This window comes from Myodes glareolus, chromosome 10 (genome assembly GCF_982192425.1).
Source record: "Myodes glareolus chromosome 10, mMyoGla1.1, whole genome shotgun sequence".
Lineage (NCBI taxonomy): Eukaryota > Metazoa > Chordata > Mammalia > Rodentia > Cricetidae > Myodes > Myodes glareolus.
This window is the reverse complement of record NC_142035.1, coordinates 10,324,689-10,339,966: the sequence shown is the minus strand read 5'-3', so window position 1 is coordinate 10,339,966 and position 15,278 is coordinate 10,324,689. Positions and strand designations below refer to the sequence as shown.

The following is a 15,278-nucleotide window of genomic DNA, read 5'->3' as shown; positions in this document are numbered from 1 at the left end:
GGTTTTTTTGGTGGGGGGAATGAGTCACAGGTCAATATCTTCAAGAGAGACCCCAGGACAGAAGAGATAGATCAATGGTTAAGAGCACTGACTGCTCGTCCAGAAGACTAGGGTTCTATTCCCAGTAACCCTCATGGTGGCTCACAGCCATCTGCTAACCCCAGTTCCATTAGGTCCATGACCTCTTCCGGCCTCCATAGGCACTGCACACGTGTGGTACACAGACATATAAGCAGGTGAAACACTCATACACATAAAATAAAAACATCAAAAATTAATGAAAAGAAAGAGATCCCTAGATTCACACCTGTTACATTAGTGTGAATGCCAAGCATAAATCTTGGATTTCCCACCTCATACATGGTGGGGTGTGTGTGCGTGCGCGCACATGTGTGGGGGCTGGATGACAACTTTCAGATTGGTTTTCTCCTTCCGCTGTCAAGTTTGGTGACAAGAGCCTTTATGCACTTGCTCCTCTCACCTGCCCCATTTCACGAGCCACTGAAATACAAGGACCGGGGCAGCCTCCAGCGGCTGGGACTGACTCCTGGAACCAAAGGCAAATTAGATCCTACGACTCCTAACTGTGTATCCACCACCGTCTCCCGGAAATGTTCATAAAACAGGAGGAGGGTGGGACAGGAAGAGTAGAAACAGCAGTGGAAAGCACGGAAGCAGTCGGGGCAGGAGCTGAAAATCCTTAACTAGGGGCCAGTGTGATGGCCCAGTGCGTAAAGGAGCCTGCTGCCAAGTGCGTGATCAGACTTCAGTCTTGGGGACCCACATGGTAGGAGAGAACAAATCCCTAAAAGTTGTGCTCTGACCTCAACACACACACACACACACGTTTTTATGCTTAAATTTAAAACAGAATCTGTATTTTTGCTCTGTACTGAGCCCTGCCTACTCTCCAGCAGGCTCAAGAGAAGACGACAAAAGGCCAAAACATTGTCCTCAGAAAGCAGCCTGAGAAGTGAAGACCTGGAACCTGGCTTTTCCCCTCCAGGGTCCTGTACCCAGAATCCACTGCCAGGCTCTAAGATGTCTCCACACATGCATTTTGCTTGTTTCATACATGTACAAAGGTAGGTACTGCATGTATGTGTAGGTACTGTGTGTGTGTGTGTAGGCACTTGTGTGTCACAGCGTGAGTGTGGAGGTCAGAGGGTAACTTAAAGGCGCTGGTTCTCTCCCTCCACCACGTGGACTGAGGAGCTCAGACCCGGGTCATCAGGTTTGGCAGCAATGCCTTCCTCACTGACATCTTGCCAGCCCCAAGGCCCTGAGGTTTTCCCAGTGCAGTGGAGACTCCGACAGAGGCTGAAATGAGATGCTTATAGACGTGGGGAGGGAAATTCTCCAGACACATCCCTGATCATTAACCAGCTTCTGAGAACTCGGCCCCACCCAGTCTCACCACCCCACTCCAGCAGGCTTGCAGTCAGTTTACGAGAGGGGACAGACGACCAATGGGCACAGCTGTTTATTTCTACAGCGCTGGACCCCACGCTTTTCATAAGCAAACCAACGGGCCCAAGCCCACCTTTCATGGATGACAGCTCCAGAATAAGAACCTTCTGTCTCTGCAGCGGGCAGGGGGACGCCAGATGTTTCCTTAGACTGCAGCAAGCGGTGACTGCACACACTCCATCCCTCCCCCACAAAGGGGGGAACCTTAAACAAGTTCCAGGGCACCGGTCCGTGGGGGCCAGGTTTTTGACCCTGAACACCTCAAGTTACAATTCTATTTTTCACAGTAAGTGCAGGATAAGGCTGCTGCTGTGGGCCGGCCTCATCGGCCCTGGCTAATGGATTACTCTCTAATCTAACTGTGGCAGTGACGAGCTGTAAATTTTCACTCATGTGTACGTTTCCTGGGGCTGACATCAGAACACCTCCGCAGGCCCTGAGTTCAGAGGCATAAAGGTGAAGTTTTATATTTAAGTATCAGCAGCCCCAAGGCCCAGGGAAAGGCTCACTTGAACAACAAGCCAAGGTGGAAAAGTGTGGCCATAAAGCGCCTCTGTTTAACTCTGTCAGGAGGGGGGAAGGGAGGGAGGGAGGGAGGGAGGGAGGGAGGGAGGGAGGGAGGGAGGGAGGGAGGGAGGGAGAGGGAGGGAGGGAGTGGGAGGGAGGGAGGGAGGGAGGGAGGAAGGGCGGGCGGCAGAAGGCTAGAGCTGAAATGCTGAGCTCACACTCAAGTCAGAGATTTCTCAATGAACATATCGACGGTCAGCACTGGCTGGCAATGTCTCCAAAGGACAAACAGGCTGACAGACTGAAAGCAGAAAGCAGTTTGGGGGGAAATGAGCAGGGCAGGGGGTGGGGAGATGATGGCTCAGCAGGAGAAGACGCTTGTTGCCATGGCTGTTCTGAGCTCAATTCTCAGGACCGCCAACGGTGAAGGATGAGAACCCCCTGTGTGGTCCTGATTTCCACAGGTGTGCCAGGTGCTCGTGTACATGGTTTCTACACACAGAGACAGGGTTCTCTGTGCAGCCCTGACTGTCCTGGAACTCTCTCTGTAGACCAGACTGGCCTTGAACTCAGAGATTTGCCTGCCTCTGCCTCCAGCAAGCACTACCACCACCGCCGCCACCCGGCTGACTATGCGACTTTAATGTGAGATACTGTTCAGTTTTTACACTGAACAATGGATCCGTTCACCTCTGATTTACAGTAAATATTAAATATTAGCAAAGAAAAAGCCAAAGCATCACTTTGCGTCTGTCAGACGTCATGAAAATCTGTGCCGAGTCTATCCGAAGCCCTATCCTGGAGGACTTCTGCTGCAGGAGTTTTAATATTGAGTATCAAGAAGACATCACGAGGGCCAGCAACATGGCTTGACTAGTAAAGCACTCTATGCAAGCCTGACGTCCTGGGTTCGACCCCCACCCCACCACACACACAACAGACACTAACAACTAAAACTAGTTATGAAGAAAGTTTAAAGCCCGTGACTATAAATAAGACAAACTCTGGGACAAAGACATGACTCAGAGATTAAGACTGGCTGCTCTTGTAGAAGACCGAGTTTGATTCCCAACACCCAAATGGTGGTTCACAACCACCCGAAACTCCAGTTCCAAGTGATCTGACGCCCTCTTCTGGCATCCACAGGTACTGCATGTACATGGTGCACAGATCACAGATACACATGCAGGCAAAACACCCACACACAAAACAAAAATTTAGCTGAGTAAGGTAGCTTTAATCCCAGCACTTGGAACACAGAGGCAGGTGGATCTATGTGAGTTCAAGGTCAGCTTGGTCTGCATGGTGAAATCCCCCCCAAAAAAAATGTTTTAATTTAAAAAAAAAAAAAAGTACGTAATTCCAACTCAGTCATTAAACTAGGAGGACAGAAAAGCAGTACTTCAGCTAGCGATTGACTGAACAAGTTCCTACTAATGACTTCATCCCTTCATGCTGATGTTAGCCACTGGGACAGGACTTTCTAAAGACATGCAGAGTACCCAGGTCACAAGCCTATGGACCAGCCAGAGGGGTTCTGGGATGGAACTGAAAAAGGAGGCCTTCGGAGGAAGATGCGCTCACCGACCATGGGCACTCTGCAGCTGGGCTAACAGTGCTCACAGGACACTGCAGAGCGGGAGACCCGAGAGAACAGGGCTCGAGAGAGGCAAGGGACCATGTTTAGTATACAGCACAGTCCTATACTGAAGACTCGAGAGTGTGCACACCCCACATAGGCCTCTGGTTTGCCATCTGTTCAGATGTCCCCAGCAGGAGTGAGGCCAGAGTGCTCATTGTGCCTCTGCTTGCACCGATTCAAGACTAATCACCTTGGCTTCACTTAGACCTTCGTGCCGAGTTAACCGGGAAGGGAGGCCCATATGAAGAACCAAGTACTCACCGTGAAAATGCAAGCCCTAGCCTGATTATCCCAGCAGGTAAAGGCACTTGCCATGGCCAAGACTGGTGGCCTACCTATAAATTCTATCCCTGGAATGCACACAACAGAAGAACACAGAATCGTTGAAGTTGTCCTCTGAGACCCACTGGGGCATGCACACACACGTACATGAAAACGCACACATACGTGCACACACATGTACACGCAACTCACACTGATGCATGTACACACACATACAAACACACATATGTAAATCCTGGAAAAGAAAGGTAAAGACTCCGCAGATGGACTCAGGCACATTTGTGGCCTCTTCTTCAGCGATTCCCTGGAGGAAATATTAGTTCAAAATTAGTTTCCTGTGTCTCCATTCCAGAGTCTACCAGCTAGCTAACCCTGCCTGGATCTCTGTCCAGGCTGACAGTCTCTAGAGGGGTTGCTGGACTTCTAAAACAAATTGCAGAGCCAGGGCCTGGGCTAATATTCGAATTGAATCTGTGTGTTTTTCTCCTTCTGGTGCACTGGTGTGCCTTTTTTGGGTTTTTTTGTTTTGTTTTGTTTTTGTTTTGTTTTGTTTTTTGTTTTTCGAGACAGGGTTTCTCTGTAGCTTTGGAGCCTGTCCTGGAACTAGCTCTTGTAGACCAGGCTGGCCTCGAACTCACAGAGATCCGCCTGCCTCTGCCTCCTGAGTGCTGGGATTAAAGGCGTGCGCCACCACCACCCGGCTCTGCCAACTCTTCTTATGTCTCTTCAACAACCAAGCGGAATCAAGGCGGGAGCCGGAAATGGGGCGTGCAGGAGAGGACTGAAGAATCTCTCACCAGAAACGAGTTGAGATATGAAAGGACGCACAGAAAGGCGAGGGCCTGGCCAGCTAGCTGAATAGAGTCTAAAGGCTGCTCCGCTTGGGCTCTGAAGAGAGCCACCATTCATCGCCAGTGTGGCTTTTCTCAGTTGCCAAACATCTTGATGTTATAGTAAGAATATGTTATTAAGACGGGATTTAATATAATTTAATCACACAGCCCAGAGACCACCCAGCACAGCAGTCTACAGACTGGCCCCCAACACTCCTCCCCTGCCTTGTAAAGACCTTTGCCCAAAACACAGTAGCTGTGCCGTACAAAGGCATCTGCAATCTAATTTAAATCTCTCCTTATTCCAGAGACACGAGGGCTTCAGACCACCAACCTTGAGAAGGTCTTCAAACAACACAGAACACTTCCTAAGGGTGTCACCCCAATGTGTTTCCCAGAAGGGAATTCTCCTGGGAGCTCTGCCGCCAGAGGCCGGCTGCCTGCCAAGCCTGCTGCATCTGACAGTCTCTCAGTTATCTCTTTCACAATCCTCCATTTCCCAAAAACAAGACCCTCTGGGACGATGGGTCTGTCCTAAAACAAGGCTCCTTGCTGAGGAGGCCAGGAACCTCAGGGTATTTAGCACTCCTGCCTCCATTTGGCTTCACCAACAGCCTCCCAAGGCACACCTGAACCTGCTGCGGCTGGGGCCGCTGGCTGCCATCAAGGCTGGGCTTCTCCAAGGGTGGATGTGGGTGGGGTTTCAAGGCTCTACATTTAAGGATGGGTGAGGGGCTGAGTTGGTAAAGATACCTGCTACCAATCCCAACAACCTCTGTCCTGACACCAACACGGTGGAAGGAGAGCACAGACCCCTCCAACTGGTTCTTGGACCACACACATGTAACAAAGCACAGTTCTAACTATAATAAAGTCGGGACTGGAGAGGTGGTTCAGAGGTTAAGACTCCTGGCCACTCTAAGAGGGCCAGGTTTCATCCACAGCTCCCACACGGAGGCCCTCAAGCTCAGAAGAGTACTGTATGCACAGACATACATGCAGGCCAAAACACATAAAACTTAAAGCTAAATAAAAATTTAAATATACAATAAAATTAAAGTTCTCTCATTTGAAATGTGATGCAGGGAGTCAGTGAGGAAAGACAACAACTTGGCAATGCTACCAGATCAAGGGTTTATGGCCCCAGAAAAATGTCTCCACAGATTCAGGGTTTGTATAAAGCTGTTGCCTTTGAAAAGATCTTAGGAAGCAATGCTTGACTGTAATACAGCGGTTTCTATTGAATGCGACCTTTGAAAGTTGTCATTTATTAATTTTCGTGTGTGTGTGTGTATGTATAGCCCAGACAAGTTGTGTGTGTGTGTGTGTGTGTGTGTGTGTGTGTGTGTGTGTGCAGTCTAGAGAACAGTTTTGAGTACTGTTGCTCAGGAGCTGTCCATATTTATTTATTTGGTTGGTTTTATGTGTATGAGTGTTTGCCTGCAAGTATGTGTACAACATGTTCATACAGTACCATGGAGGCCAGGAGAGGGCATCGGCTCCCTGGAACCAAAGTGACAGGTGGTTGTGAGATACCACATAGATCCTGGGAACTGGACGTGGGTCCTATGTAAAAGCAGGAAGTGTTTTTAACTGCTGGGCCATCTTTCCAGCCTCCACCTTATATTCTGAGACAGAGTCACTCACTGGCCCAGATCACCTATTCGGCCAGGCCAGGCAGTCAGTAAGCCCGGAGCCCACCTGTCCCTTCCTCCTCGATGCTGGGAGCATGGCACATGCCGTCACTCCTGGGTTTTCACAGGGGCTCAGGGGTCAAGCTCAGGTCCTCCTGCTTGCAAGGCAGGCACTTTATTGACTTACCTATGCCCCCAGCTCCTAAATGATGTTTTTACAAGTTGTTCTGGGGCCGTCGAGGTAACTCAGCAGGTAAAGGCACTTGTCACCAAACCTAAGAACCTGACACTGATCCCGGAGACCCACAGGGTGGAAGTAGAGAAATGGCTTCTGCAAGCTGCTCCCTGACCTCCATGTGCACGTGTCATACACCCCTACACACACCAACACGCACATACACAATAAATAAATATAAAATTAAAGCCGCTCAGGATCACATAAACGGGACGATCCCTCCTTCTCAGTCAGCAAAGGGAAGGGAAAGGTGAGTCAGTAAGCGAGATGCAGCTGAGTTAAGCGACAGGACCAACTCTCAAGAGCACAATGGCTGTGGCCAGAACTTATCCTCTAGCGTCTGAGCAACCTTCCCAAGGCTGGACCTGCAACTCTGCTCCCCCAGCTGTCTGCAGCAGTGGCTAAGTTACCAGCACTGCCCAGGCTGACCTCGTGATGTGAGCCGACTGTAGACCTGGGAGTTCACCTCCTTGTCCCGCACGTAGCATCGGATCTCCTCCACTGCCTCACGGATAATGGTGACAGCCAGCACGAAGCCCTGCCGAGAGAAGGGATGAGGTGAGCCCTGCCAAGACCAATTATAGTCTCCCATACTTGGGGCAAAGTGACAGACCAGGTGCGGGAGAATTGTCTGTATTCTCCCGCAACATGTCTGTCAATCATGTTTTAAATAAACGCTAATTGGCCAGGCAGGAAGTATAGGCGGGTCGACCAGACAGGAAGTAGGAAGTAGAGGTGGAGCAATGAGAACAGGAGTATTCTGGGAAGAAGGAAGCTCCCTCCGCAGTTCTGCCCAGAACACTGAAGAGGCAAGTTGTGAGCTGCCCTCTGAGAAAGGTACCGAGTCATGTGTCTAACACAGATAAGAATAATGGATTAATATAAGCTACAAGAGCTAATAAGTAGCCTGAGCTAATGCGCCAATCAGTTTATAATCTTATGGAGATCTCTGTGTGATTTTCTTTGGGGCTTGCCAGTTGTGGGGAACTGGGCAGGACATAAACCCCAACAAGCAGGCCCCCTTATGTTACACAGACCAACCACCATCTGTGAAGACTGAGAGTTTGTCTTCACTCTGCCACTCAAATCTAGAACCACACCACAAAGAGCAAGTGTTTTCCTGGCTGAAACAAGGGCCATGGAGTTGACAGCTGAATGAATGTCTGGAGCACCTAACTAGCTCTCCTGCAGTTGGATCCTGACGGTGTCTAACCTGCAGCCTAAATACTAAAGGTGGGATGCCCAGCATGTTGGCTTAAGAGCACCACGTCCCTTAAAAAGCCACTGTGCAGGCCCAGATGCCCAGGGGACAGAAACAAAGAACTTTCCGTCTGCAAACCTGAGGCTGACCTACTCACCAGCGGAACCCAGTAGGTATAGAGGGCGCCGAGTCTCATCTCGGGGACAAACTGGGAGCAGGCCAGAAGCAAGAAGTAGAAGTTGAAGAAGTATCTGAACTGGCTGAAGAGCACCTGGAATGGTGAGCAGGCAACATTAGCACCTTCTAGGTGTGGTAGCTGGGCAGGCTCAGAGGGAGGGCGGAGGGCAAAGCACCCCTGCAGAGAAGGCAGCTGACATGCTGCCTGCATAAACAAGGACTAAGTAGTCCTGTGTGCTCTAGGAAGGCAGATGTGAGCAAGAGAAAAACAGCTGCAGGGGCTGGGGTGTGGCTCAGTGGGGAGAGCAGTGGGTTGTCGTCATCCATGCACCCCACCCCCGCCACATGCGTGACATCATGGGCTCCAATCCCAGCACCGTATAAACTCAGTGTGGTGCACGCCTGGAATGTCAACACTAGGGAGCAGAGGTAGGAGGATTAGAAGTTGAGGGTTATCCTTGGCTACCTAGTAAGTGGAGACTAGCCTGTCTCAAAAAGCAAACTGTGTGAATGCAAGACACAGAGCAGCTAATGGGGACGATCACACAGGGGCTATTACTATGTCCGTCAGATTCTGAGAGTTTTATTGTGGTTGTGTATCTACCATGTGAGTCCAGGAATTGGCTCTCTCCTCCCTCCACATGGGTCACAGGAACAGAACTAAGGCCCTCAGACTTGGCAGCACAGGCCTTAACCACTGAGCCATCCCTGGTCCACATCTTATGTCCCTTTTAGTTTTGTTTTTGGAAACTGGGTCTCTCCATGTAGCCCTGGCTAGCCTAGAACTAGCTATGTAGACCAGGCTGACCTTGAACTCAAGTGCTGGGATTAAAGGCCCGTGCTATATACCCAACACTGTGTTTTATTTCTTAAACTATGTGTTTTAGAAGTACATCTGGCAACTCAAACCTCTGTTTGGAAAGGGATTCTAGTGGGAGACCATTATGCTGTAATTTGAAGGCAAAAATTATATCTATCCATGGGATTTATCCCAGCACTTGAGAGGCAGAGGCAGGTGGATCTCTGTGAGTTCGAAGCCAGCCTGGTCTACAGAATGAGTTCCAGGACAGCCAGGGCTACACAAAGAAACTCTGTCTCAAAAAAACAAAACAAAAAACTGAAAAAGAAATTATGTTCACCCATGGGATTTTAAAATTGCATTTTTTTATTTTATTAAAGGGGGCAGTGCACACCATGACGGTACACATGCAGAGATCAGAAGGCAAATGCAGGAGTTGGTTTGCTTTCTCCTCCATGGGAGTCAGAGCTCGGGGTCTCAGGCCTGGCAGCAAGTGCCTCCACCCTCGGAGTCAGCCCGGAACCTGGTTTCCATGAGAAAAAATGTAGGGGCTTTTTTTTTTTTAATTTTTTTTGTTTGTTTGTTTTTTGAGACAGGGTTTCTCTATGTAGCCTTGGCTGTCCAGAAACCAGACTGTCCTGTAAAACCAGGCTGGCCTAGAATTCACAGAAATCCACCTGCCTCTGCCTCCCAAGTGCTGGGATTAAAAATGTCCACCAACACAGTCAGCTAGAAGTTTTGGTTTTTATGTTTGTTTGTTGGCTTGCTTTTGTTTGTTTGTTTCTTTCTTTCTTTCTTTTTTTTTATTTTTCGAGACAGGGTTTCTCAGTAGCTATGAAGTCTGGTCTTGAACTCACAGAGATCCACCTGCCTCTGTCTTCTGAGTGCTGGGATTAAAGGCGTGTGCCACCACCGCCCAGTTTGTTTTGGTTTCTTGAGACAAGAGCTCTGTGGTAGTTTAACAGAAAACAGCCCCCATAGGGAGTGGCACTATTAGGAGGTGTGGCCTTGCTGGAAGAAGTGCCTCAGTGTGGGGTGGGCTCTGAGGTCTCCTACACTCAAGCTATCCTGTGTGGTACACAGTTGCTTCTTGCTGCTGTGGATCAAGATGTACAACTCTCAGCTCCTTCTCCAGCACCGTGTCTACCATAATGATAATGGACTAAACCTGTGAACACTAAACCACCCCATTAAATGTTTTCCTTCACACGAGTTCGTGGCCACAGTGTCCCTTCACAGCAGAAATCCTAAGACAAGCCTCTCTTTGTAATCCTGGACGCCCTCTAACTCACAGAAATACCTTTCCTCCACCTCCCAAATGCTATAGTTAAGAGTGTGCTCCACACCTGACCCACAAATGAAGTTATTTAGTTTTTATTTTTAAAATCTATTCGTTTTATTTTATGTGTGTTTTGCCTGCATGCAGATCTGGACCATATATGTGGTTGGTACCCACAGAGGCCAGAAGAGGGCGCTGGGGCTCCTGGAACTGGAGCTAAGTGTGGTTGTAAGCTGCTAAGTGGGTGCTGGGAACTGAACCCAGGTCCTCTGCGTGAGCAACAAGTGCTCTAAGGCACTATCCCCTCCCCACAATAGAATGTTAACATCATAAAGGAAGGCAGTGGAGATGGGCTCTGTCAGAATTCCATCGCCATGGGGGAGGGGCTCACTGGGCCAACTAATAGCTGCTGGGGAGAGGCAGAGGCTTTCTTCAGGGGCACAGCCACTAGTCACCTCCAATGCACCTATAAATAACGCTAATAATTCAATGAGTCACCAAAAGAAAAAAGGTCTGAAAGTGGAAGGGGGGCCACCTGGGAAGAGTAAGGGATCAGTGGGAATGACAGGGACAAGAGAGAGAGGGTTGAAGGTTGACTATAGTGAAAATACATGATACACATGCATGACATCCACTATTGTGTATAATACATGCTAATAAAAACAATGCAGCAGGGCATGGTGGCGCGCATCTTTGCTGCCAGCACCAGGAAAGCAGAGGTGGACCTACGTGAGTTTGAGGCCAGCTTGGGTCTACATTGAGAGTTTCAGGTCAGTTAGACAATATAGCAAGCATGGTCGCTTTTCCTCCTTCCTGAACGGGGGGGGGGGGGGGGCCTGGCTGCTGCTTGCCCTGAAGCATATGCGGATGCTCATCCATGGGAGAAGTGTGAGCGTGGCTTCAAATTCATGCATGATCAAAGGAAAGCCTTAGGGCTCCACAAACATTTGTGGGTATGTGTTTACATGTTGCTATGCATGTGCACATGTGTGTGAGTGTACATGGGGGCCAAGGGTGCTGTCTCTCCACCTTTGTTTCGAGAAGGGTCTCTCACTGACCTTGTAACTCACTGACTAGGAGACAAGTCAGCCGGTGAGCCCAGGAGTCCCCAGCTCTGCTCCCTGAATGCTGGGATTACAGCTGTGTGTCACCATGTCCGGGTTTATGTGAATGCTAGGGATCACAACTTGGGTCCTTCTGTTTGCACCATGTACTGTTCCAAATGAGACATCCCCCCATCCTCCTGAAACATTTATTAACAAAAAGTCTAAATTCCTTCTCTAGATGATAGGATTGAACTTTCTCTCTGTCCTTTCCATCTCCAACCTTCCAGGGCCCAGTCCCCTACACCGCAGTGGCGTCCTGGGCCCAGCCCCCTACCCTGTGATGGCACAGGGTAACAATTTAGGCATTTTGACTATAATGTTAAGTTTCCAAACTACCCAATAAACATGAAGTTATTCTAACAGACAGGGAGCACCATAGTCTGGAAGATGGCGGACATCCCTGCAAGTGCAGTCCTCTCGGCCATAGAAGATGAAAGGTCGGTGGTAAAGACACAGAGAGAAAACGTTCACAAATCTACCACAGGAGCCTCGGTCTGCTAAGGCTAGAAGCACAGCACAAACTCACAGCGGGGAAAGAAAACTGCGGCTGCACGTACCCCGGGAAGGAAGGTGAAGAAATTGTACTTCTGGTTGTTGATGACATTTCGAGGGTATCGCTGGTCCCTCTTCTCGGGGTGTCCCAACCAGACAGTACGGGGCCTGGGCTCCCCTCCACCGCAGCATCTCAGCCACTCACAGCACCTAAGGGAAAGATAAGTCCACAAAATTAGGGCCACGCCCATTCTATCAAGGCCACGCCCATGTTATCAAGGCCATACTCACATCTAAGCCACACTCACATCATCAAGACTCTACCCACACATCTAAGTCATGCCCACATGTGCCCGTGAGAGTCACACCAAGGCCAAACATACACCATCACAGCCACACCCATATCCATCCACTCGCCTCATAATGCTTCTTCTTTATAGGGTCCTGGCCAGGGTAGGGCTACAGCCACCCAACCTGGGATAACAACCACCCTCCAATGACCTAAGATGCAGTGGTCCAAAGAGAAGGTGCTGTATCCCTGTGATAGTTACTGGGGAAGATTCAGAATCACCATAGAAACAAGCCCCTGGGCGTGTCCACAAGGTAGTTTCTAGATGGGGTGAATGAAAGTGGGAAGAACCACCCTAAACGTGGGCAGCCCCGGGAGTGGCACTGGGGCAGCAGCATCACAGGCTCCCAAACTCAACAGAAAGGAGAGATCCTGGGGACACCAGCACTCGCTGGTCTCTGCGTCCTGACTGTGGACACAGTGTCACCAGCTGCCTCACTCCAGTGGCAATGGCTTCCCCACCTTGATGGACTGTAAGCTGAACACAAAGCGTTCCTTGCCAAGCAGCTTTGTCAGGTATTTAATCACACCATCCAGAAACATAATTAATGTAATCCCAAAACCCAAAATTATTTTAAAAAAGCATTCATTGAAAAATAAAAAATATTTAAGCTAAGAAACTTTATATACTTCAGGAACAATTATTATGGTTTTTGTACATTTTACAGATGGGAGCAGGGGGTGCAGAATGAAGACCGTAAGCCAAGATATGAGCAGCAGCCAGCTCTGATCTTGGCCTGCGAGGGTCCCTGCTCCGTCAGGACTATTACATAAAGAACAGAGAGGGATCTTATCCCCATGCCAATAATTCTCCTTTTAGTAAACATTACAGGCACAAGGCAGAAAGGCCATGTCTATGTACCTAGAGAACCTGGAGATGGGCCAGTGACCGGCTGCAAGAGCAAGGACCAGAGAGCCACTCCCTGTCCAGCTCTTCCCAAAGCACTGGTCATTGGCACCAACCCTCCGCACCCTGATCCTGGCTCCCAGTCACCTCACACAAGCCAAGGAACACAAGGGGCTCCACCACCACCACCAGCATAGTAAAGCCACCGTGAGAAGCCACTTCACGAGAGCTTGTAAACAGGGGACCTGACAATCACAAGCCCCCTAAGGCTACAGTGAAAGTCCCACATCCCTGTTTGTGATGCTCATTCCACACTCCTTATACACAGGCTGGGAGGAAAAAATTCCCAGACTGCCAGCCCCTGCGATATCACCAAGCAAAGTGAAACCAGCCAGACACAGCTGCTGTGACTCACATGACGCCCTGTCCGCAGCGAACCCTCCTTTTTCCTTTCCTCCTGCAGGTCGGGTATGGGTGGGATGCTCAGGGTCAGAGCTAAGCCCATGGGGTCCATGTGTAGCAGGACCCCAAAGCAGAGCCAGCCGGCCAGCTCCTGCTCAGAAGCTCAAAATTTCCATGATGAAACACAATGCTCTTTCTTAAAAATAGCATCCTCATTCCAGTAAACTCAGCTGGGTGGAGCATGCTGGGATACAGACAGGTGCCACAGCCAGTAACCGCCGAGAGCCACTAGGTTGTTCTAGGGTCAGAAGCCATACAAGAAGCCCTGAGGACTCCACATTCTTCACACGCCTGCGCCTGCTCGCAGAGACAGTCCCCGCGCTGGCCATGAGGGGCCACAAGCTGGAGCTGTGTGGCCTAAGTGTTAGAAGCAAGGCAAGAGGAGACCGGGGAGCAGGAGGGGTGGACGGGGGAGGGAGGAGATTCCACTCACAGGCAGCAGACCACGTCACGTGTAGAATTCCTGGTAAGTCTCCCTCTCCCACAATCCTTCGTGTTGTATGTACGAGCTGGTGAGGCGGCTAAGGGAGCGAAAGCATTTTCTACACGATGGCCTCAGTTCAAGTCCCAGAGCCCACAGTGAGCTTCCTCCCGAGAGCTGTCCTCAGACCTCTACATTCAGGCCACACTCACACAAACAAGTAACAAAACAAACAGATAAATCAGGAGAGAAGATAGTAAGCCCCATAATCTAACGGGAGATGGAGACAAGAGAGCCACAGTTTACCGTTCCTACAAGTTTTGTGGGTTTTGTTTTGTTTACAAAAAGTTCTACATATTAAATAATTAGGTTGTTATTCCTTAGTAACCTATAGGCGTGTGTGTGTGTGTGTGTGTGTGTGTGTACACGTGTGCTAGCACAAAGACCCAAGACGTTCACCACAGCATTCAAAGTGTAAGCCAAACACCAGAAGCAAAGTCTATCATTCATCATCAGGAAAGTGGTTCGGTTTCCAGAAATTACCATAAAGCAGACTTCCCAACTGTCTGGAGAGCCTCAACACAAGATGATTCCACCGCTAATTTGTGCAAAAAGATAATGCACTACACCTGGGGGATGAATGGTCCAGTCAGTAGGGCGCTTGCCTTGCAAGCACGCGGACTTGAGTTCAATCCCCAGCGCTCACCTAAAAGGCTAGAGATGGCCATTCACTCCTCTCGGCTTCCTGACTGAGGATGTAATGTTCCCACTACCACGACAGGGCTGCACCCTCGAACCAGCAGAATAAACCCTTCCTTTCTTACAAAACCAAGCGTGACAGCATGCTCATAATTCATGTCAGCATTGGGGCAGTCGAGACAGGTGGATTCCTGGGGCTTCACAACCAGCCAGCCTAATGTACTCGCCAAGTTCCAGGCAAGGGAAAGACTTGGACTCCCTTCATCATGTTTCTCAACTTTGTGTAGGTGTTGGCTAGAAGACTAAGGGCTTTGTTTTGTTTTCCCAGTTAAATTCATTACGATAAGGACCCACCCACTGAGGAAGCCCACCCAATACAAAGTACCAATGCAGCCCAGACTGTCACACTTGTAACCCAACACACAGAAGACCACGGGAGCATAGCATGTTCAAGGTCGGTCTGTGCTTAGGCAAGACCCTTTGTCTTTTAAAAAAAAAAAAAAAAAAGTCACATTCCAGGTTCTGAACGGTCCAAATTTTAGAACAAAATCCTGGACTTTTCCAGCCCCACTACCAAACATGTCCCCAAGAAGACACAAGCATGGTCTATCCCTCCTCCTATGGCTCCCACCACAAACCAAAACATGATTCCACCAGAGTTCACTCTGGGAAACCAGCATGTGGCCCGAAGGCAGCCAAACGGAATAGTCTGCACCCAGCATGGATGATGTCTCCCCCACCTCAGTTGATCTTCCCAGCCGAGACATACTCCAGCCCCTCCCCAAGAGGCTGGGACAAAACTGCATAAAATGGCTAGACACTCAGGCCCCTCCTGCTATGAGG

At 49.5% G+C, this 15,278-nt stretch overlaps 1 protein-coding gene across 11 annotated transcripts in view; it reads right to left on the bottom strand.

Annotated features, from left to right (window-relative positions):
• Positions 1–15,278, bottom strand: part of Atp9a (ATPase phospholipid transporting 9A) — a 99,381-nt gene that overhangs the window by 60,553 nt on the left and 23,550 nt on the right. For 4 of the 11 annotated variants that reach the window (XM_085696976.2, XM_087910951.1, XM_048441164.3 and 1 more), the window contains exons 2-4: positions 11,723–11,867; positions 7,962–8,075; positions 7,033–7,141 (exon numbers count right to left, since the gene is read on the bottom strand). In XM_085696976.2, the coding sequence (XP_085553102.1) occupies positions 7,033–7,141; positions 7,962–8,075; positions 11,723–11,867 (368 nt within the window). Of the gene's footprint in view, positions 1–7,032; positions 7,142–7,961; positions 8,076–11,722; positions 11,868–13,268; positions 13,455–15,278 lie in introns of those variants that run through there. The other 7 variants (XM_087910956.1, XM_087910953.1, XM_087910955.1 and 4 more) reach the window with 4 other exon arrangements.